This window comes from Camelus bactrianus, chromosome 17, assembly GCF_048773025.1.
Source record: "Camelus bactrianus isolate YW-2024 breed Bactrian camel chromosome 17, ASM4877302v1, whole genome shotgun sequence".
Classification (NCBI taxonomy): Eukaryota; Metazoa; Chordata; class Mammalia; order Artiodactyla; family Camelidae; genus Camelus; species Camelus bactrianus.
In genome coordinates, this window is record NC_133555.1 from 18,370,005 (window position 1) to 18,394,202 (window position 24,198).

Sequence of the window (24,198 nt, forward strand, 5' to 3'; positions counted from 1 at the left end):
ATCTTGATCTGGGGTCAGCTGGCCGTGGCCTGTTTTTGTGAATAAAGTTTTATTGGCACGCAGCCATACCTGTTCACATGTGGATTGTCTCTGGCTGTCTTCCACTACAGTAGCAGAGTTGAGCGGTCACAGCCGAGACCCCGTGTCCCGCCAAGGCTAAAATATTTGTTATCTATTGCTGTTCTAGGTCAGTAGGCTCCATATATACTCCTCCATGAACCCCCAACTCCTTTTTTCCTTCACCTGGCCAGGAATAAAAACCTCTCAGAGCCTGGGCCTGATGTTTGGAAAAGAAAAACGCAATCTCCCTCTCAGTCCAGTCCTGAGGAAAGCAAGTCCTGACACTTCTGAATCCCCTCCCTATTTCTGGGCCCCTGGCAGACATTGCTAATCAATCATTACACTCTTCCCTACTGAGCCTCAGATTCCTTCTTCAAAGCAACACCCTGGCAGTCACTACCAATCGATCGGAGGTGGCATTCCAATGGAAACCATTTTTCATCCCTGGTCCAGTGGCCACTATCAGATCAGAGAATCATCTAAGACAAAAATCATATTTAATAAATAACTCTTGACCATCCTTTGGGTTGCCATGTCAGAGACAGACATAGTATCTCTCATTACGTCCAGAGTTGGCGCTTAAATCCGCTGTTTGCTGTTTCTTTGATTAAGTACCAGATGAAGTCATTGGCTTGCGATAGGGACTGTGTTATATGAAAAATGCCCTCACCTCCTTTTAAATAGGAGATTCGTTCCATTGTGCATTGCTCACAACGTGAGAGGCACCCAGGAACTAAGGCCTGCTTAGAATATTCTAGAGCCCCATATCAGTGTCACCCTCATTGAGTGGCTTCATAGGTGGAATCACTGACACTACTTATGCTCTGACTCTCTCACTGCTAATCCTTTCTCACTGAGCCGAGCTTCTGTTGAATTCGTACTGGGCAAAAGCCCACATACAGTGTTGCCAGGGGCTGGAGTGGCGGCATCTATCACCACATGTCCCTTAAACCAAGTCCAATTTCAGGAAGCTCCTTAAAGACATTCCTTTCAAACTCTGGAGCAGATACTTGCTCAGCAGCCTGACATTAACCATAGTAGGTTAAGAAGTGACTAAACATCGTATCCATTGACAACTGTGGAGACCTGCCCTAAAGACCATACTTGCTGCCACAAAACTGACTGAACTGGCTTCTGAGGAGGTGATAGGTGAGTTGCAAATGAGGAGGCGGCATCACTTAGCAGTTTCTCACTTCTTTTTACCCCCAGAAGTTGGAGATGAGGACTGGAGGGAGAGTGAATATTGTATAAAGAAAACATGGCAAGACTGTTTACGGGGGCAGTTAGCTGGAGAGACAAGCTCCTTCTTACTGGCTAGGAAGTAAGAAGCCTCTAGGAGTGAGGACTATTGACTAGAAGGATCCAGATGCCCTGGAAAACTTTGGTTTGAGCCTTGCACAGCTGGCATCTTGACAGCAAAGTTGTGTGCACCGCTGTAGAGTGTCGGCTGGAATCCAATGCCGGGTTTTGCAAAAGCCATTGTTCACCAGACCTGGAGCTTTTGGGCCAATGAGAATGTGAGTATGCCTTTAGCCATTTAAAAACATTAAGCCAACCTTGGCAAAAGATTTTCGTGTTCGGCACCTTGTATCTTTTTGTGCTGGGTTTATGGAAAGGAAATTAGATACAGCCTCCCAGATGGCAATGGTGAGGGCCTTTTTAATAATGTTTTAAGCTTTTAGGTTTATGAGATCCCAGTAAAATTAATAACGTGATGGTATTGATATTCTTTGAGTGAAAAAATTATGCATCTCTTCCTGGAACAGATAGAAGATTTTAATAACTATTATACCCAAGGTGCCATATAACCAAACATTGAAAATGTAAGATTATGTTATTTAGAATCACATTAACATAAAGGCTGTTATTGTTAATATGGTGCATATCCTGTGGGAGCTCTTGCACTAAGAGACACCAAGTTCAATTTAAACTTCAGCTGGATGGGCTTCCATGGAACTAGAAGGCCCTTTCTGCCAACCGGAAAGCAGATCACCATGGATTATTTAATTTCTGGCACAAATGAAAGCAGGACTGGGAAATATGGTATTGTGGTAAGCTAGTCGTTGTGATGTGTTCCAGAGCAAGGATGCCATGGTTTAGCCATGTTCTACCTTAGGCTGGGTGTTGGTTTGCCCCAGGGGCAAGAGATGTGGTAGAGAACGTCTATTGTTTCTGCTGCCCAGCATCTCTCTTTACCCTCTTCTTCTGGTATAGGAACTCCTTTTACTGGGAGAAATGTTTCCAAACTTCCAACCAAGTTGTAGCAGGGGGCTGCCAGTCATGATACCCTACCCTCCTGGACCCTAGGATGGCTCCTGCTTGTGGCTGAGCCAGTCACTACACATACACCCCACCCCTCCAGCCTGGCCACAGTCCTTATGATAGTCAGCATCCTTTCCCATAACTTAACCTACTAGAGCTGGCAGAGGAGAGGTCTGTTTCTTCTCTGATTAGTAGGCTATAAGAATATACATCTGGAGCTGTGTTTGTTTGTAGTTTTATACCCTGTTGAGATAGCACCCTGGAGAGAATGAATGAACCACACAAAGGAAGCAGTCAGTAGTGAGGGCAAGGAGAAAGAAAAAGTTCTTGGCATCCATAAGGCCTATCCGGCCCTACCTGTTCTCCATTTTCATCACATAAGCCTATAAATGCCCCGTTTTGCTTAGGTTAGTTAGACTTATGTTTCTGTCACTTGCAAACAAAGAGCTTTAACAGATAACGCTGGCACCCCACATTTCTCTCCCAGGCTGCTGCCCCACATTTCTCACCCCTTTTCCTTCCTGTCTACTTCAACAAGCTTTCTTTGATTGCCTGTTAATGTACCAGCACTGCGATAGGCCCTGAGGGAAAAACTCTGAGGCAGACATTCATGGTGCTGCCCTCGTGGGACATGCCTGGGTCTAACAAGACCTCTCACACCTTCTTTCCATTCCCTTGGAGTTTTGGATTCTGAACCACTGACTCACCTTTCCCCAGGCCTTGTCCTCCTTTGTTGCTGCCCTCATTCCCAGTTGCTCACATGAACTTGGCTTTTTGTCTTTCTTGACCTACTTTGTTTGCGCCCAACTTTTCTCAGTACAAAGCACTAAATTCCCTGCTCTGCCTTGTTTGTGGGCTTCTTGGTAGCCCAATGTCTGGCTTTTTCCAGTCTCTGAATCTAACCTTTCACTCTCTAAGCTCTCTAAGCCTCAGATTTGCCATCTGTAGAATAGAGGTAATAATAATACCTATTTCATAGGTTATGGTAAAGATCAAATGATTGATGGATGCTTCAACAAGAAATCAATATGCAGGAGCAGAAGTTAGTATCTGATGCTTCTAATAAACAGGTTTAAATGTAAAATCATACTCTTTTCATCTTTAGTATTAAAGAAAATAGTACCATGAAAAGAATCTTCTAGATTAGAAAGGCTGTACATTTTTTTAATGTTAATTTTTCAGAGTTCTATTAGTGGGGCAAAAATCTCATGGGCAGGAATACATTTGCTGTGTATTTCCTATTTAGCTTTTATTTAAGAGAATCCAGAAGAAAGTACCCTTAGGAATAGACTTGTCTCTGATTCTAGGTAGAATTAAAATGTGCAAAGGGTTACCTGTGTGTGTGTGTGTGTGTGTGTGTGTGTGTCTACGCCTGCACACCCGTGGAACAGAGACGGAGAATGATATATTTCACAAACAGAGTACATGTGAACTTGTAAGGTCTGACCATGTCCTTAAGCCTCTTTTATTTTCTAGCTGATCACATTAGATGCATAATTTAAGGTTTCTACACTTCAAAACCTGTTGAGCCTGTTTCTCTGCTCTGTGAGGGATCCTGTGACTGTGTTTGAATAGCGCCGATATCTCCTAGTCTCAGAGGGTAAGCAGTAATGGCAGGAATGGCACCTACTTCTCCACTTATCTAGTGAGAAAAGGTTCTCTTCTTTCTTGTTGACATCCTTGTCCCTGAGCGCTTTTACTTTGCTACAAAAAGACCTCTGGTAGAGTGCTACCTTCCAAAGCATTGTCTGATGCATTTATTATTAAATGAATTCCTTGGTTAATGGAAGTAATTGCTTCCATTGATTACTTTCCAGTAATTAATTAGGCCAGATTTAAAGTGGGGATGGTGACAGTCCTGCGTGGTTGAGGACGTTAGTGTAGGTTAGCGGGTGTCAACTCCATGATGGCAATGTCTGATCCACCAGCTCTTTTCTTAAGAGTATCCTGAAGGAGTATATCTTCCTTTTCCAAGAATTAACTATCTGTGTGCCCATTTGAGGCCCCTGAATTCATGCAAAACCTCAAAGCACCTTTGTGATCTGAGCAGTTCATTCAGAGGAAGTGGTGCGGTCTTAGGTAGCCTTTCTGTTTTCCACAGAGTGTCATCTGGATTATCTACACATCCAGCTGCCCCTGGCGTGGCCTCTGGGATGTTCCACAGACACACAGCGCTCTTCCTCTCCTGCATTCTCTCCTTGAATATCCTGTCATCCAGACATTTTGGAATTGTGCTTCTTTTAAACAAAATAATCGCTTTTGATCTTCCACCAGCCATTTCCATACTTGTATCTCATTGGTTCCTTATCTCTTTTGATTGCTGTATGTCATGCATGATATAAATAATATATTGAGGACTAATGTACTAGCTCCTGGCACCAGCAACCCTCAGCTACCTTCATGTCATGGTGTCTAAAATCTGGGTTGATCATTTGGATATTAGATGTCCAGGAGACATAGGATTGATTGAAAAATTCACTTCATACATCATAAAGTTGAAAATTTGTTCAGTTTGGTCCTACATATATTAATTAAACCCCTACTTTCTGTAGGATGTTGCATGCGGCTCTAGGATACAAAGATAAATAAATCATACATCTTGCCTTTGATGAAGCTTCCAGTCTAATGTAGAGTGTATTGCCAAAGATCTCCTAAAGTAACAGAGGAGCCGCATATATTAGTTGGCTTAATTAATCAGGAGACGTCTCATATAAGCAGGCATCCTCCAGCCCACACACAATGCTTGACAGCTCCAGTTTTTCTTCTTGGTAATTGTCTGGCTTCAATCAAATCTCTGCACTGGCTTCACCCTTAGGATGGCAGCAGGAGGGCTCACCACCTCCCAGGCAAGTTTCCCAGAAGCCCTCTCAGGTGACTTTTCCCTAGGTCCCGAGGGCCAAGACCAGGTCATAAGCACACAGCAAGGAGAGTGGGATTACCATAACTGGTTTAGGCTAATCATTTCGGGCAGAATGTATCTTGGGCACAGCCCCATTAGCGTTGGGTAAACATGAGAAGTTAGAAGTTCACTATAATGTGGGATGTGCTATGATTGGAGTCTCTGAGATTCCAGAAGATTTCTCTCTACATAGGCATAAGCTAAAAGCCTTTCTAAAGTCTGTGTAGGTGATAATGACTGTATCCCCTAGTGTCTGCCTCTACGCTTCTTACCCTGGGGTAATGCACTCTCTTCATCTGGGTACTGGGAGGTGTCCTAAGAGATTATGGGAAACCAAAAATAAACATGTGCATCTTCCTGGAGCATCAGTTTTACTTACTGTATTTTTAGAAAGAAAATCAAAGATGCATAATGAAGAAGAGTGCAAAGTCTACATGACTCTTTTAGATTAAAAATGGTGAATTCAATTTCTAATTGGTAAAATTGTTTGGGGTCCTATCCCTGGTCCCTGATGGTACGTATTCCCTCTTCTTTGCCGTGTAGTTTATTTACTTGGATGGACTAGTAAGGAAGAGGGCCAGTCTCCGTAAGTTTTCATTGTTGTGAAAAGAAACTTGATTAATCTGGATGCTTTTCTTTCCTGAAGCAGTTTCAGTGATTGTGGGCTTGTGAAAATTCTCCTCCAACTTGATCATAATCCGATGTTTATGACAGTTGTGCTTTATCATGTAAATGTAATGTTTACATTTTATATATGTCTATGCTGCCTGGCTTATTTATTTTAAATTTTTATCTTTTCTGAAACTGTTGTGTGTACAGAGCATGGGATTCCAAACGGAGGCAAAGAATGCCAATAACCGTTGACATTCTCTGCACTCTTGCAGTTAATCAGTTAACAAGCTTAAGTATTCTGTTTTAGAAATAGAAACAGAGAGCAAATCTGCCAGGCAAATGAGTTCAAGTCTTCTTACCCTGCTCCTAGCATAACTTGAAGCAACAGAAACAGAACTGGTTTCTGAACATCCCAAAGCACTCTTGAAAAGGGGCTTAGAGAACTAAGCCACTTAGGAGGACAAATATGTCTCAGATAATCCCTGCTGCTACTGTCAAGACCCATTTGAATCAGGTCAAATTAAAACTAAAATGGTTCAGCTCCAGAAATCTTACACATCAGTTTCTGTCTTAGCACACAGTGTCTTCAACATCTGTTAGAAATGTATGGCACACTTAAGCCATCTGATCCCCTTCTGGGTCACAACTATTTTATTCCATTGTTTGTCTTCTTCCAGTGATTTGAGCGAATCCAATACCAGCCTCATGTTTCTCCCTGGTTCTTCCTTGGAAAATGCTTCTAGACCTAGGGAGTAGGTTCCAAGCCTTGTTATTTTTGGCTCTCATTCCTTTTTTTTTTTTTTTTTTTTTTTTTTTTTGATAAGGAAAGGCTCTCCTGTAGGGCCATGGGTAGCTTTCACATTGCTTCTCGACAGGCATCGTTCCTGCACTCAGGGAGCTTATGGGCGAGTGGTGAAATCAGACATCAAGCAGGTGATTTTAAATGTGATGGATATTATGAGAGGGAAAGGTCAAGTGGCTGTGATGGGCAGTCACCTGCTTCAGGGGATCGACCTTCCAACTAAGGCTTGAAAAATGAAGGAGGGTTCCCTGGTTGAAATCCTAGGGTAGAAAAGAGTGTTCAGGACTGAAGGAACAAATAGGAAGAGCCTGAGGCAAAAGAGTTGGAACCCAAAAGAAGACCAGAATGGCCTTCTGTCATGAGGCACAACCTGAACCAGAAACCTACACTATAGTTTAAAAGGTTATTCAGAGTTACAGGGAGTCTTGTAATCAGATCTCGTAATTCGAATTATTACTGATTGAACCATCACTTTTTCTCAACAAGTAGAAACTTCGGCCCAAGTTGAATAAATATAGAGATACAAATTAATTGCATGCCCTAGGATATATGTTTGAACAATACTCCTTGATTTGAAGGACAGGAGAATGAATAAAATGGAAGTGCCAGTCTTCATGTGGGGACATTTACTCTCGGGTTTCTCAGCGGATTAAAATTCTGAAGCTTTCTGCCATGGCAGCTGGACCACATACACACCACCATGCTCTTCTAAGCCGTGGGGAGTGTGGCGATCGAAATACCAAGTATCAACCCGCTTGGCAATGGATACAACCAATTTCATTTGCTGCTTAAACAATGTGGGTGAATTGTGGACTGTTAAGGTGGAAAACAACCCAAAAATTATTGCACTTAAGATTCTTTCCTTAAGCCTTGTTTGTTCAGAATATGTTTTCCTTCCTTTAAATCCAGTTTTACCATACTACCTTGAATAACTTCTTTAGAAGTACTTGAATTCTGATTACATTGTATTGCCTTTTCCTGCTATTTCTTTATTCTTTTAAAATAACTGTTACCTGCATACAAGTGTAATGTATATATTTAGATAACACAGGCTATTACAGGGGAGGGTAGACAAGGAACTAGGCATAGTGGTAGACTTTGGGGGAAGGAAAGGGCCAGGCTGCCACCTGCATAACATTTTCATGTGGTTTAGATGAAAAGGACTCTTTCCTCTGAGCCAGGAGTTATGGCTTCTCCAGCAGAACCCAGGCTAGATTATGACCTCCAGTCAGTGCCTCAGCCAGATGCTGTTATGCAGTAAACAACTTGAACAGTCTTACATGGCAGCCCTGGAAATGAGGAGATGTGGAACAAGAACGGGAGAGAGGCTCACATTTCATTCACTGAACAGCCTCTTGTACGATTGCGTGTACATTTCAAAATTAGAAATTGAAAAGTAATCTGTGCTGATACAGAAAACCAGGAAAAGAAAGCCTCCTCCAAAGTAAATTAAAATCAGCCGGTGATCCTAACTCAAATCACTACTATTAAAATTTGATGCATTTTCCTCCAGTTTCTTTTCTATATGTGTGTACATTCAGTTTCACAGTGGAATTCGTATGCAGTACTTCTTTCCTGTTTTTATTTTTCCTTTTTTTTTTTTTTTGTAAAATAGGCTTTTTTTTTCCCAGTCAAGAGAAATGTTAACACTTTTTCCTGAAGATATAAATATCACATGCTCTTTGCAGAATATTTAGCAAAAATAGATAAAGGGTTAATATGTGCTCTATGTCTTTACCTTTTTTTTGATAATATCTTTGAGATAGAACTCACATGCCATAAAACTCAACTGTTTAGTGTACACTTAATGGCTTTTAGTTTATTTACAAAATTGTGCACGATCACGATAATCTAACTTTAGGACATTTTCATTGTCTTAAAAAGAAACTCTGTACTCATTAGCAGTCACTCATTTCCCCCACCCCTCCCTCCAAACTCCCTCAGCCCTGGGCAGCCACTAATCTATTTTCTATCTGTATAGATTTGCCTAATCTGGACATTTTATGTAAACAGAGTCATAAAATATGTGGGGTTTTTTTATGACTGGTTTCTTAACACTTAGCATATGTTTTGGAGATTCATCCATGTTGTAGCATGTATCCTTTTTTAAAGTTATGTATTTTGTATTGATTGCTTGATGATTTATTCTTGACTTTTTAATTTTATATACATACTGCAAAAGTCACCCTTTTTAAATAAGTGTACAATTCAATGGTTTTTCACATATTCACAAGGTTTTGCAAGTATCACCATTACCCAATTCCAGATTATTTTCATTTCCCCCAAAAGAAACTCCACGCCCATTGACAGTCACTCTCTGCTCCATCTCCCCAATCCCTTGGCAACCAGTAATCTACCTTCTGTCTCTGGATATATGGCCTCTTTGTCTAGCTTTTTTTGTTGTTAATTTGTTTACCACAATGTTTTCAAGATTCCTCCATGTTGTAGCATGTGTCAGTACTTCATTCCTTTTTATGGCTGATAATATTCCAGTACATGGCTATGCCACATGTTATGTATCCACTCATCAAGTGACATTTGAGTTGTTTCCACTTTTTGGCTCTTATGAATAATGTTGCTATGAATGTTACACACAAGTTTTTGTGTGAGCAAATATTTTCGATTCTCTTGGGTATATATACCCCATTCCTTTCTATTGCTAAATAATATTACATTATATGGACATACTACTTTTTAAAAAATCTGTTCATCAGCTGATAGACATGAGGGTTGTTTACACCATTTGGTTATTATGAATAGCAGTGCTATAAACACTTGCATACAAGGGTTCTTTTAAACACCTGTTTTCACTTCTTTTGGGAAAAGCATAGGAATGGAATTGTTGGGTCACATGAACATTCTTTGTTTAACCTATACAGTCTTTCCACAGCAGCTGCACAACTTCACATTACCAGTAATATGTGAGTATTTCTCCATATCCTCGCCAACACTTGTTATTGTTCACGTTTCAATCATAGTCATTCTAGTGGTTGTGGAGTGATGTATCATTGTAGCTTTGATTTTTGGTTCCCTAAAGATCAATGATGTTGAGTGTTTTTTCGTGTGCTTACTAGGCATTCATGTATCTGCTTTAAAGAAATGTATATTCAAATCTCTTGCCCATTTTTAAATTGGGCTGTTAGTCTTTTCATGATTGAATTGTTGCTCATTATATAGTCTGGATATAGTTCTTTATCAGATATAAGATTTACAGATACTTTCTCCCAGTCAGTGGCTTGTTTTTTTCATTTTCTTCATAGCATTCTTTGAAGCACAGAAGTTTTTAATTTTGGTGAAGTCCAATTTACTTTTTTGTTACTTATGCTTTTCATGGCGTATCTAAGAAACCACTGCCAAATCCAATATCACAAAGATACGTAATTATGTTTTCTTCCAAATTTCATAGATTTAGCTTTTACTTTTAGTTCTTTGGTCTATGTTGAGTTGATTTTTGTGTATGGTGTGAGGTAGGGTTCAAATTCATTCTTTTGCCTGTGGCTATTCAGTTGTCCCAACACCACTTGTTGAAAAGACTATGCTTTCCTATTGAATGATGTTGGGACTTTTGTCAAAAATCAGCTGACCATACATGTGAGGATTTATTTCTGGACTCTAGATTCCATTTCATTAATCTGTATGTCTGTCCTTATTCCAGTACTACACTGTCTTGATTACTATAGCTTTGTAGTTAAGATTTATAATGTGATCTATTGAAAGTAACAAAACACCCAGCTAAAAGCAGCTTAAACTTTGTAAGATCATTTATTGTTTTTATCTCATTACAAATCATTTGAAAATAGGCTGCTCCTGAGTTGGTTTGACATCTAAACAATGTCATCAAAGACCTAGGCTTTTACTGTCCTTTTTTCTATTAACTTTGCTGTCAGCATTTGTCTTCTTGGTCACAAGATGGCTGCTGTAGCTCAGAGCATTGTATCTCCATTCAACAGTGCCCCAAACAGGAATTAAGAAATGTACTGACAGAATTCTTGTGTTGTTCCAGCTCTTCAAAGAGGGAAATCATTTCCAGAACTCTTTAGAAAGCTTCACTTTATATTTTATTGCCAGCATGGTGTCATGCCTTCCCTTAGACCAATCATTCTTCATCCCAGGGACATAGAAAATGGCCAACCAGAAAATCAGAGTCTCTGAAAAAGGAGTAAATGGCTGATGGATAGACAACCAACACCATCTGCCAAATTACATAAACATATAAAGAAGAAACCAACATTATCTGTAAGTCTACCAGACTGAGATACTAATGGATCTTTTTACAGTAAGGAGGTCTACCTTAAATTTCTTTGGTGCCAGGTTCTTCAGAAATGAAACTTGTTTTCCTCATCTGTTGTTGACTCAAGACCAGATCATAGCATTCTTCTGTTCATTCCTCTCGAATGCTGCCTGGAGCTCTCTGAACTCTAGGTCTGAAGAACACACAACTGCTTTCCTAACTTCATAAAATATTCATAAGCTTTGAGGCCGGTAGCCTGCTGCTTTTGACCTCTTTATCTTCTTGTAGACAACCTATTTTATAGTTGAAAACAATATTTTGCTGCTGACAACTTCAAGTTAATTTTAAGATAGCAAGACATAAGAAAAACTTTTATGCCCCCCTTTTTTTTTGTATGCTAGAGTTTGCTTTTATTTTGCTCTTGCTGCTTAAGGGCCAAATAGTTGAAATTCCTAGCAATAATCCTACCATATCATTCTGTATTTTTTAGTAATAATGGGGAAATGATCTATTTTTATAACCTATTGCCCATATTTGCTTGATAGCCAGCATGTACTTGGCCTTGAGAGTTTTTACTACTTTGAAGCCTACTGATCTTGGCTAATTTCTGTTTTTCATTTTACTACCAATATCCGTACATAGATAGTACAGTTGATCTTTAGAAAGTCAAGATTTTTCACTTATCTGTTTTTTTCTTCTACTCTTCATTGTACAGGAGTGAAGGTCATTGGGTTTTAAGTAGTAGCTCTCTTATTTCCCGTAAAAAATTCAGTTACTTTTCATTATAGATTTTCTTTTTCTTCTCCTGATAGTTTTGTTCTTATTTAAATTGAGTAAACCCAAAGGTCATTTTGTCACATTAAGTTCCTAGCTAATAAATAACTCCTAGAACCATCCATACCCTATACATCTTACTATGAGGCCAAAACAAGTCATAACTTACAAATACAGAAAAGTGGCCTTTTATTTCTCAATTAAAAAATTAAAAAATTAGTAGGTATACTATTTTAGCTTTTAAATGCTTTTTCCACTGATCTCCAGCAAGTCATCCAGTTTTTCTGTGCCTCAGTTGCTTTATCCAAGAAATGGGGCCAGCAGTACCTTTCTCCATTTGACCTTGGGAGAATATTATGAATATCGACTGATGCTATATGTGGAGCTGCCTTTATTTATTCAGAAAAGGGTGCTATATAGACCAATTTATTACTATTTTATTTTTGTCATTGTTGGTGTGCATGTAAATTAAGTGTAAATAAAAGGTGACAAATTATGGGGGTGGGAGGGACATCACAAGATTGATACTATTTCTTCTTTCAAGAAGAAGGTCAGCTCTTTCTCTCTGATCTACATGGGCTCCCTTGGAACCTTCTTTCCCTTCGAGTGCTTCCACATCCACACTGATGACATCTAAAATTTGACCTGGCAAAATTTCCATGATCCGTTTAGTGGATTAACTAGTAAAAATGGATACAATACGGAGTCTAATGTGTTGCTCCCTTTTTTGTACTTTTCTATGCAATAATGATAGCATGTCTCCTCTTTCCTTTGAGCAAGGAGAATTGAATTTACTAAAATAATAGCTGGAGTTTTTGAGGAAAGATGGGAAAGTCTTCTTTTGCTGTGCTTTGTTTTTTTCCTTCTAGGGGTGGAATGAGTTTACCAAAGAATGGAAGTTGGATAGATGCCTCAGTGCTGGATATGATTTAGTCTGTGGTGGTTTTAGCCCTTGATGGTGCCAAAAAGCTATTTACAGTCATAAAGGCAGCTGCGGAACATAACCAGCCCACTGGTCAGCCTTGCGTGATGGTAATAATGGCTGGTAGCCTCCTCTTCCAGATTGCACTCCTCTGCGTGCTTCCATCCATCTCCTCCTGCTTGAGGCCCAGACTGAAGGATGCTCCTTACTGTCTCAGCCCAAAGGAAAGAGGAGAGAAAGCAGGAGAGGAGGGAGGGGCAAGAATACCTTGCTTCTGGCTCAAGTGGGACTGAAGCAGAACTTGTTTCCCCCCAGCCCTTCAGCCTCCTCCTCGCGGGCGAGATGTAGAGGGGGATGGGGCATGCAGACCCCTGAATGAGATGCTTATGTCTGCACAGTTGGGCAGGCCTCCCAGAGGCCCCAGGAAGTGCTTGCTTTGAAGGGGGCAGCTTTGTCCACCAGACTCTCACCCCACATGCATAGTTAGGCCCCATCCCTGGGGGACCTGTTGACTTTAACTTACTTACGTAGACATTCCTATGATCCTAGTTAAGCCCTTTGTTCTCAACCCTGGAACTCTGCAGCTGCCTCCCAGGTGGCTTCCCTGCCCTTCCACCTCTCAAGCATCCCTCTCACCCTTTTCCCTCAAGTCCCACAAATCTGGGATCCCTCTTGCCATAGAGTCTTCGTTCTTAATAGCTCTTTCTGCCTTGGACTACTCTCTGTGTCTCCACTGCCCTCATCACCTGGTTCTCCCCTACTCAACCCTCAGGTCTCAGCTGCAGTGTCCCATCCTCGGTGAGGCATTCCTTGGCCCTCCCCTCGCCCCTGATATCCTGCATCACGCGTCTCTGTCATAACCCTGCGTAGCAGCACCTGCTTCCTCTGTATTAGTTGTTCAGATGCCTGCCTTTCTCACCTACTCTGAGTCCCGCTTAGACAGAGATCGTCTTTGTTTTGTCATAGTGCGTTCTCAGTACTTACTTCCCTGCCTGACATGTAGTGCAAACTCAATACGTAATTTTTTAATGAACAAGAATATGTATTGGGGAATGGATGAACTTCTTTCTGTATTCACTGTTGAGACAAATAGTCATTCATTTGTCAGTTCAATAAACATGTATTGATTGCCTGATATGTGCCAGCCAGTGGGCAAACAAATATGAATAGGACCCTGTCCCTACGTCCAGCAGTGGTTTCTGAATGGGTGTAGCTACCGCCCTACATGGAGCATCTGAAATGTGGGGAGATGCTTTTCGTTGTGGATGTCATAGTGATCGGGGCGCTACTGGCATGTGGTGGGCAGAGCCCAAGGTCACTAAACATTTTCCAATGCCTGGGGTGCTCCTGCACAAGGAAGCACCATCCAGCCACCCTACCTCCACCTCCTCTACAGGAATTCCTCACAAATCTTCAGTCCAGCCGAGAAAAGTGGCAATATTCTGTCGTGTATGCCATGAAAGATTTCAGTAGCAGCGCTCAGCCCAGGGGAGGCATCCACATTCCACCTTGGGCTCCATGTGAGGGGAGTAGCTTTTGTAATGTGCTAAAGAAAAGGCTTCACCCCTACCCAGGAGCCTCTGATTTAAGCGAAATGATAAAGCCAAAAATTAAAGTGCCAAAAGAGAAGCAGCTTACGATGAAATGACTATTCCTCGTTTTTACGAAAAATATCCACCAAAGGTAAGTGGAGATGATAGCGAGTGGCGTGCCAGTTCTTTCTCAGTGGGCTTTGAGGACAGTTCAGCACTTAGTGAGTATGTGAAAACCATTATCGAGTGTCACGTCCCAACCTGCCTCTGGAGGGAGAAAATGTCAAGAGGGCAGAGTGTTTCCCCATAACAAGTCCTGTGACAGGAATAGCAGGTGTGGGATTGAACGGGACCAGGCTTCCTTGGTCTCCGCACCACTGACATGTTGTTGTGCAAGACAGTTGTTTGCTGTGGGGCTGCCCTGGGCACTGGAGGACGTGGAGCAGCCTCCCTGGCCTCTCCCCACTAGATGCCAGGAGCGCCCCCAAGGTGTCACAACCAGAAATGCCTCCAGACTTTGTGGGCGGGGTTGCAGAATGGTCCCTGATTGGGAGCCACCGAACCAGGCCTTGTTTTCGTCCCCCTCAAGCCCTGTCAGACATGGTCTGTTAGAATTTATCCACATTGGCTTTTCAGCTGTGTAGAGAGTAGAGGTTAAAAATAGCCGCAGGCATTAGATGGATGCTGTCTTTTTGATGGGCAGAGGGGACCGCTGGAAACTGCTATGAGAGGACCAGCTAGCTCCTTCTAGAGAAGGGCTTGGCACTTTGTGCTGTCTCCCTGGCATTATGCTCCTCCTCCTGCTCATTGCTCAGAAGAGAACCTACAGGAGCCTCGGGGATAATGATAATTTCTCTTTCACGTCTGCAGCAGAACTCCCAGGTGTATCAGCAATGCTGTCACCTGAAGCATCTTTTTAAGCCTCCAGAGAGAGCTGCAGGAAATTACAGTGTATTGCAGGGAACTCTGATGCTGGAGTGGAAAAAAAAAAAAATCCTCTTCTTAAATTAAAAAGAAAGAAAAAGCAAGATAATTTTGAAGCCAGCTTGATTTAGCTCCTTTTCCACAGGAAATTTTAGACCAGCTTCAAGGGTGTGTGTCTGGGGTCTGGTTTGTCCCACGTGGCTACTTCATTTTAAGAAGGATGCCACGCTTGGGTCGCTCTTCCCCCCAGCCCTCCGCACCTGGGCTCAGTTGCCACCCACTGTCAGCCCCTGGTGTGAAGAACTTGCTTTTCCTTCCGTCTAAAATCCCTCTGCGCCCGAGAGCTCCAAACTTCTCCTTCTGCAGGAGAGGAAAGCTGTTTGGATAAGAAGAAGCGTCCGTGTCTACACTGGTGGGAACAAGATGTCTTTTCTTGTCTTGTATCCACCTCGGAGCATCTACTGCTTCTCCAAGTCTCCAGGAGAGGATGGCTACATGGTGGGGACAAACTAGCTGCAAAGAGCTTTTTTCAGGGACTTCGAGAAAGGGAAAGGACTACTCTCCAAAGCCAAGTCACCCCCAACTTTAACTTCCAATACACAGAAAAACACTTACTTATCCTGTCTTATCTGGGTACAAAAAAAAAAAAAAAGAAAAGAAACATTTCCTGATTTTGGTGGTGGTGACCATTTTTTTTTCCTTTGGGTGCTTACCTTTGGGCAGCCATATACTAAACACTTTATAAAGAATATTTTGCTTAATCTTCCCCCAAATCCTAGGCAGTAGATTCCGACCTTATCCCTATTTTGTAGATGAGGACTCTGAGGCTTTGTGGGTTTTAGGAGCTTGTACAAGGTACCCCAGGAGGTACCACAGGTCTTAAGGAGCAGGGATTTATCTGGTGTGTCTCTCTTAGGAGACTTAGCTCCTAACTACCATGTCCTACAACTGTGCTTCTCCATCTTTAGCACGAGTCAGAATCCCCCAGAGGCCAAGTGAGCACTCAGACCAGGGACCACACCCTGACTCTGGAGGGGGCCCAAGAACTTGCATCTCTACCAGGTCCCCAGGTCATGCTGATGCTGCCAGTTCAGAGACTGCACTTTGAGAACCCCTGTTACACTACATCCCGTTTTCTAGAAAACAGTGTAAGCACCGACTTTGAAAACTTTGAACGAAAACAGCTGAGGTTGGAATCGACCGCTGACATTAATCCTCTACCCGGATAGATAACGGCCACAGTGTTTCTCGAGCATCTCTTCTGAGAGGTTGGTGTCATGAGACAGATAATTGACCTGTTGTAGGTCTTATTCTGGTATTCCCTTGGCTGCCCGACATTTCTGAGAACACGGTCGCACTGCATCGTTAAAAAAATAATAATAAATGTACCACCGTCATTCACTCGTACTCGTGGGCCAGGTGTGAAGTTCAGTAGTTTTCCATCTGAAGGATGACGTTTGATTTTCAAACTGGACTTGGTTTATTGTCTTTTGACCCTTTCAGACCTAGCATACTCTGATTTTGTGTGAACGCTGTGACCGTGATCTTGGAAAATATCATCAGGGTGCTGATACTAATAAGCACATAGAGATTTACTGTGAAGAAAGGTTTGCAAATCTTGGATGAGGTCTTAGGTCCTATTAACGAATTCAACAAAAACTCTTAGGCAATTTTATTAGTAATAAAAAGAAGTAAAAGGTAAGAAAAGAAGCATCATTTGAAAGTCTCCTGATTATGGTTACTTTGAAAACAACAGGCGCTTTGAGGACAGATTTTTGTATTCCTTTGACTGGTTGAGTTTCACCCGAATTAAGATTCCAAAGGCACATTTGAAACCTGAAATAAAGCTGATCTGCTTGTTGATGATTTGTTCTGAAGCCTTCTGAGGTCTTTCAGAAGAAAGGCTTTGGCACCTTTCCCTTTCTGCCACTTAATAGCAAAGATAACAGCCCAGGTGTGAAAGCACCATTAAGATACAGACAATTGTCCTACCAGTGGATTCAGGAGAAAACAGCCTCCTGAAATTTGCTGCAGTGCTTTTGCTGTGAGCAATGTTACACTATTATTTGGGACTGAAATCCACACATATTGCAAAGGGGAGTAGGGACTGGTGGTATGTGGGACTCCTCAGGCTCCTTTTTCCAAATGCCTCTGGCAATATCAATTCCTGGAGGAGAACTTAAAAAACAAAGCAAAACATAATTATCTGGTGACTTCAGGAGTGGTGGAACAGCTTCCTTTGGTTTTGAGTCGAGAATTTACCTGTGCAGGTTTGTGCTGGCAGTTGCTGCTACATGTGTCCAGAGGCTGAATTTTCTAGAACCAAACCAAGGATTCTCTTGTGAGTGCCTGTTTCCCAGCAAATACTAACTGGAAGCTATTTGCTAGAGACCAAGAATGCTCTTTGTTTTTCTCACGAACTGACTGCTGCATTGGAATTAGCACAATGCGAGGGGCACGGGATCCTGCCCTCTGGCAGGCAACAATAGGCAGGTTTTCATTTTCTGCCAGACCCTCAAGTTAGGAGCAAAGGCAGGCGCTGGAGTGAGTCACACACGCACTGTTGCTTTGAGACTGGTATCTTCAGCTTGTGGCTTCAGTACAACCAAGGAAACATTCAGGGCTGTTCCCCCAGGAGTGGGGTCCAAAGGGATGCTTTGGAGGTTTTTTTTCCCTCCTGCATCTTGGTGCCGCCCAGAGATATTTATCAGTGTGAACAGAACAAGATGCCAAGCAGAGATCCTGTAAAGTGAGGTGCTCCCCAAGGCAGATTCGGAGACTGGGGCTGGTGCGCGCGCGCGTGCGTGTGTGGTGTGTGCAAGACGTGCAAGGCAAGTGCGCTGATATGCAGCTCTCCTGTTCGCCTGCAAAGAGTTGCTCCACTCCCCCCGCTGCCCAGCGCGCTCGGGGAGCGCCAGGGGGAGTCCTCGCCGGCCCGGGCTTCCCGCGCCCCGGGAGCACCGAGGGCTCGCCTGGCGGAGCTTAGCGCAGCTTGCTCGGCGCTGCCAGCGAGCGGGCGGGGTGGACACTGGGCTTCTGTGTGCCCGCCGCAGCCGTTGGCTGGCAGGCGCCCAATCCCGGGGCATGCCGCCGGAGCCCGGCCAGGACGCACGGTGAAAAGACCAGTTTGGGGGAAGGCTTGACCCCTGGCGGCCAGCAGAAGCCGGCGTCGGGAGCCCAGGCGGTGGGGCCGCCGGGATCGGGCTCTCTGGGCTGCAGCTGCGGGAGCAGGCACCCCTCGGGTGCAGAGGGAAAAGGAGGCATGGCTTCGGTGTTCATGTGCGGCGTGGAGGACCTGCTGTTCAGCGGCAGCCGCTTCGTATGGAACTTGACCGTGTCCACGCTGCGAAGATGGTACACGGAGAGGCTGCGGGCTTGTCACCAGGTGCTGCGGACGTGGTGCGGGCTGCGAGATGTGTACCAGGTGAGCTGGGGCGCCCAGCGCCCGAGGGCCCTAGCAGGATGCCGGGCGCTCGTGGGAAGCTGGTTCCACCTGTATGATTTTATTCTTTTTTCCTCCACCTCTCTCTTTCAAAACTCTTAGCAGGCTGCTCGACTCTTGGGTCAAATGCTCTGCAGCGCTGGGTAACTGACAAAGCTTGTGAATTTTCTCTATCTGGCGGCCCTTGAGAATTAGTCCCTGCCTTTGCAGACATTTATTAGAGAGAGATGGTGTACCTGCCCGCCGGCACTTAGCTAAAAAAGCTGTAGCTTTACAGCAGAGGGTCGGCAGGGAGCAACTTTGACATTCACATGATTCCTTCTTTTTCATTTCATTGGAGTGAAGGCAGGCGTTTCAAGGAGCAAGGATCTCACACCAGTTTACGGTCAGAAGGGCCTGAATGGGTTTGCATTCTTCCCTTTGGTTTTATTTCAGCTTTCCATCAGGCAGCCCCAACTTGCAAGGCAGAGCCAGGAAAAGCTGATTCTGTGTCTACTGGCTTTTGGAAGAAAGGACAGCAAATTGTGAACACTTTGCAGGAGGATGCTGGGCTGGGGAAGGGAGGGGTGGCTTGGCTGAGTGCTGGAATGCTTACGTTTGGATTTACTCCCTGTCACACAACACAGCCTCTTTATTTCTCTGCGAAGTCCCATCCTGCAGGCAAAAAATGCAGCAACTTTATTCAGTCTCTCTGGGGCTGCAGCTCCCCTTCATTTTTTAAAAATCAGATGTTTGTGGATTTAAAAGTTCTGTGCTTTAGTTGTTAATATCTTTGAGGTTTAAAAAAAAAAATCTACAGTGCATTTCGGAAGATTATACCTGGTGTTAACTGCAGGAAGATAGCATCACACTTTCTTTCCTGTGATGTAGAATAGCTTTGTTGCAGTACCTGGATTCTCTGTACTCTGACCACGTTTTCAATATGACTGTAATTTCTCTCTCATTGTGTTGAGTCCCATATGGGATCAAGCTTCAAATACTGAGAAGCCATTGTCTCCCATCAATCAAGCAAAGTTAAAACACCAGCACCTGAGGTTAAACTGTGGGCGTCTGAAGAATCAGCGTCCTCTCGTCATCCTTGACATCCGTGTCATCCTTGTTAAATTGTGAGGAACACTGTCATTTGTGCTTTCCTAGCCCCTGCTTTGGATAACACATCTGAGATGTCTTGAATTTTGAAAGAGTCCAAAAGCCGGGTTGAGAACCGGGGCAGCATGTGGTGGTTTGAAGGTATGGTGGAGCTGTGGGTATATCTCATCTGGCCACATTACACAGATCACCTGGCTGTTTGGAGCCAGAGGTGTGTCTGCTGCTCAGCCTTTTTGTTTGCTAGGAAATCATTGTTCAGTTTGGTCTGTAGAAGAAGTGACCCTGATGTAGTTCTGTTTTCACTTTTTAACATTTGAGAAACTTTCAAAAAGAGAACACACGTATTGTGGCCAGCCATTCAACCTACGTGCCTCTCTCCCCAAGGATCCAGGGGACTTAACGTTTTATGTTTTCTACCATTAGTGACCAATCAAAAAATGATGGTTCCAGAAACCTGAGGCCTCACTAGTTCTTTATAAGGTTGATCCATAATTATTTTTAAGCAGAACAGAAACTTGAAGGACTAACCTACTAAACTATAGGTTTTCTCTTCTGTAAGATGGATGGTAACTGAGCCAGTACCATCTCACAATGACAAGAAGGAACGCCTAAAATTAATGATGGCTATTTTATGAGTATTGAGTTATAAGTAGAAGATGATCTGTAAAGTTTTATGTGTCTTTGGAGAATATTTTAAAACTTGAGAAAACCATAGGTTTTTACATTGTACAACATAGTTGTTAGCAAAAAACAAACAAACAAACAAACAAAAAAACCTATTTTCTTTAATGCCTTTCAGATTTGACCAAGAAAGTAGTCACTTAAATTGTCCAGAATTGAAAGGCAGTAAAATAAAGTGGTTAATACCTTATGCTCCAAGTTAAATAGATAAAGGAGTAAATCCTACCTCTGTCTATATATGATCATGGGTAAGTTCTTTACTCTTACTATGCTTCAGTTTTGTTGTTTATAAAGTGGGAAATATAATAATACTAACCACAGAGGTTGATATAAGAATTAATTGATTTGTAAGATATTTAGCACAGTGCTGAGAGCTTAGGAAACCTTTAATAGATGTTGTCTGTTCCCTTAGTTGGGATATTTTTATTGTTATAGGAAATCTCCAACCCAAAGTAACCTATAGAATAAATAGAAGGTACTTGTGACAGAACTAAAATATCTAGCAGTGGGATAACCTTCAGGTATGGCTTGATCAGGGCACTATGCTTGTTCCCCATGATTCTTTCAGCCCAGTCTTGTTCACGTGTTGGCTTTATCTTCAGCTGGTTTCTTCCCTCATGATAGCAGATGACCAAGGCAGTTCTAGGGCTTAGCTCCACATTTCAACCCATCCAAAAAGAAAGAGAATTTCTCATATCTACCAACTATCCAAAAAGTTCCCATTTTGCACTCTGATGGGCCAATTTAGGGTCTGTGCCCACTTCCAGTGCCATGCATTGATTGGCACAGGGAATGGGATCATAATTCATGCACTCTCAAAGGGAATAATATGGTCCCCAGCAGGCAAAAATCATTTTTTTTGGGATGGGAGGGAGGAAAAAAATCTTTCTCTTTATGTGTAAAGCACAGACCTACATACAATACATAAACAGATATACAGTATACCTGTGGCATCAGAATTTATGATAGGATAACTAGCAAACAAACAAACAAAAATCTTAAAAGGCTCCTTAAGGGAGGGATAATGAATAGAAAGGTTGAGAAGCCCTGAATTACACTTGATTGGCTTGGCCACGGTGGGAGTGTACCCATTTCTGAAGCTGGGGATGAGGTCAGCCTGACCCAGACCACATCCCTCCCAAAGAAGGAGGGAAGGATGCAGTGTCCACTGAACCTGCATGATTAGAATCTCACATCTAGAGCTCTTTAAGTAAAATGATTATTTTTCGAGGTACAGACAAAGATTGATGCACAGAGATATTTGTAAGCATTTTGCGATAGTAATTTATTTGAGTGAATGGGGTTCATGGGGGCCCTCATGAGAATACCCTCTATTTCTCTGCCATAATTGTGAATTCTAAAGTATGGAGGGGAAGATTCCCTTGTACGGCTCAAGTTTCTGGCCTATGAACTAGAAACACCATAAGGTTACATATTTCACTGAACCCAACTTTTCATTGTCCTCGTGATAAAAGAGTGTTGCTTTTCTTGCTTCTGGTCTGAATAGTCTTGTTGGTAAGAAAATTCAGGACTCAATCACTCTGGAGAGCAACAAGGGTGGGGCGGGAGGTATCCATTACACAAAATACCTGGCAGTCCCCCTGGGGTGTTTTGTTTATTCATATACTATAAGTGAAATAAGAACTGCACCTATTCATAAGGTACTTGGCAACAACATTATTATTGCCTGGCCAGCACAGCCGAGAAGGCATAATTTCTTTGGAATTGAACACTTCCTCCACTTCTCGATGTTGGCGAGGCAAGAGACTTAATTTGCCAGAAACCATGAATAATTAAGATAGTAGCTATAAGGCATTTCTGTAGTCATGCGAGTAAATAAAAAGCAGATTGCAGCTGCGCTGAAGCTGCCTTTCAACAAAGACTTACTTGATGAGGGAAGGTTTGAATTTGGTTGGAGTAGCAGACATAGGACATGCACCTTCAGTTTGGGGCTGAATAGTAAAAGCTGATTCACCTGCCGTATATCTCTCCTGCTTCTGTCTTGCCCGGATGGGTTGTATGATCGCAATTAATTAGACTTCACAAATTACTGAGGTGAAAAATGACGGGAGAATGTTGTTGAAAAAGAATCAACACCCTTTGCTTTTTATTAAGTGTGACATGTTCTAACAAAGCCCTCTGTTTGCTTCTTGGGATTAAGTTTTCCCTTCATCTCAAATGTCTCAAAGGTAGAATTTCTTGCAAACCCTGAATGGAGTCATCGCCTCCAGGAGGAGGCAACTTGGACAGAATCTGGGATACGTAAGTTGACCGGAAGAGGCTGGGTCAGCTCCCCAGGGGCAGGTAGCTGTAGGCTCAGATTTGAGCAAATTTGACCTGGAGCAAATTGCTTTTTCTCCCTGAGCCTCATTCCCTTCTGGGTAAGAGAAGAGAACTGTAGTACTGGCATTACGGGAAGTATGAAAAATTCACGAGATAATGTATATAACACTGAGCACCCAATGTGGGATAAGCAAATACTCCATAAATGCTAGCTCTTGGTTACGCAAAAGACTTAACACCACACCCATAGAAGGTACTTGATAAAGGGTAGCTCAGGATATTAATATTGTTTTTATAAGGGAGGCTGGTTCTCTGGAAACTGAATTCCCATCTTTACACTGGAAGGTGTTCAGTAAGAAAGACTGTGGACTTTCCCACAGCAGCGAATGTGGGGTGGATCTCAGGTATCTGGACTTGTGTTCCACGCAGTAGACCCACATTTTTTTCAAGGCCCGTATGAAAAATCTAGGAGGTGACAGGCAGCTAGCAGTAGGATCTCTAAGGAGGTAATCTCTTTATAGCTAAAACTCTAATGATCCATAAATTGGTAACACCTGAACTTTTCATCCCCTTCCCCCACCATTGGTTAAGAAAGACCAAGTTCTCCAGAGGGCAAACCTCCATTTGAGCATTCAGTGACCTGTGCATGTCAAACCATATGTCCTTTGCTTGCCCCCACTGTCCATAGCCCCCTGAATTATATAGACTAAAATGGTGGTTGACATATTACAAGCTGCAGGAGAAAACTGCCCATGTCCTGTTTTTGTAAATAAAGTTTTATTGGCACACATTCATTTACATGTTGTCCATGGCTGCTTTCGAACAACAATGGCAGAATTGAATAGTTGTCTGACTTAACTACTTAGTGCTGAACAGTTGACACAAAGACTGTATTGGTCACAAAGCCGAAAATATTTACTATCAGGCCCTTTACAGAGAAAGTTTGCCAATCCCTGGCCTACAAAAAAACAATGTATTGGACAGAGACTGCTGGAGGAAGAAAAGTTTAGAGTTCAGTCATAGAAAAATAGAACTTGAAGGTATATGGAAGAATTTTCTCATAGAAAACCTAGTCCCTAGGAAATTAATAAGCAAATATTCAGGATAAGTGTTCAGTTTACCTTTACTAGGTCCTTCATTGTAGAATGTGATTGGATTTAGAGATGATTCATTCACTTGTCTGTTTATTCATACCTCAAATAATGATCAGGTGCTTACCATGTCCTAGTCAGTTACCGTGATGGGGTGTTAGCAATGCAAAGTCAAGTGGATTATTTCCTGCCCTCAAGGAATCTCTTGTCAAGAAGGAGAGACAGTTATGGAAATGAAACTCTGTGGAAGGGCTTTGCCCACGTCCTCGTGGTGCATGGTGGTGCACGGTGGAGGGAGTTTCAATCAGACAGGAGTAAAGCAAGGAAGCTTCCTAGAGGAGGTGACTTGCAAGCTGAGATCGGAAAAACAAGTGAGAGTGAGACAGATAAAGAAAGGCAGAAGCAGGAGGGATGAATTAGGAGTTTGGGATTAGCAGATACAAACTAGTGTATGTAAAATAGATAAACAACAAGGTCCTACTGTAGAGCACAGGGAACTACATTCAATAGCTTGTAATAACCTATAATGAAAAAGAATATATATATGTATATATACACACACAGACACATATATGTATGACTGAATCACTATGC

The 24,198-nt window shown here is 42.6% G+C and overlaps 1 protein-coding gene across 4 annotated transcripts in view; it reads left to right on the forward strand.

Annotated features, from left to right (window-relative positions):
• FRMD4B (FERM domain containing 4B) overlaps positions 1–24,198 on the forward strand; it is a 284,925-nt gene that overhangs the window by 99,283 nt on the left and 161,444 nt on the right. The window contains exon 1 of one of the 4 annotated variants that reach the window (XM_074344486.1): positions 1,503–1,577. The exons of 1 other annotated variant lie outside the window; for it this stretch is intronic. In XM_074344486.1, the coding sequence (XP_074200587.1) occupies positions 1,518–1,577 (60 nt within the window). In that variant the 5' untranslated portion in view covers positions 1,503–1,517. Of the gene's footprint in view, positions 1–1,502; positions 1,578–17,895; positions 18,443–24,198 lie in introns of those variants that run through there. 2 more of the 4 variants (XM_074344485.1, XM_010951964.3) reach the window with 2 other exon arrangements.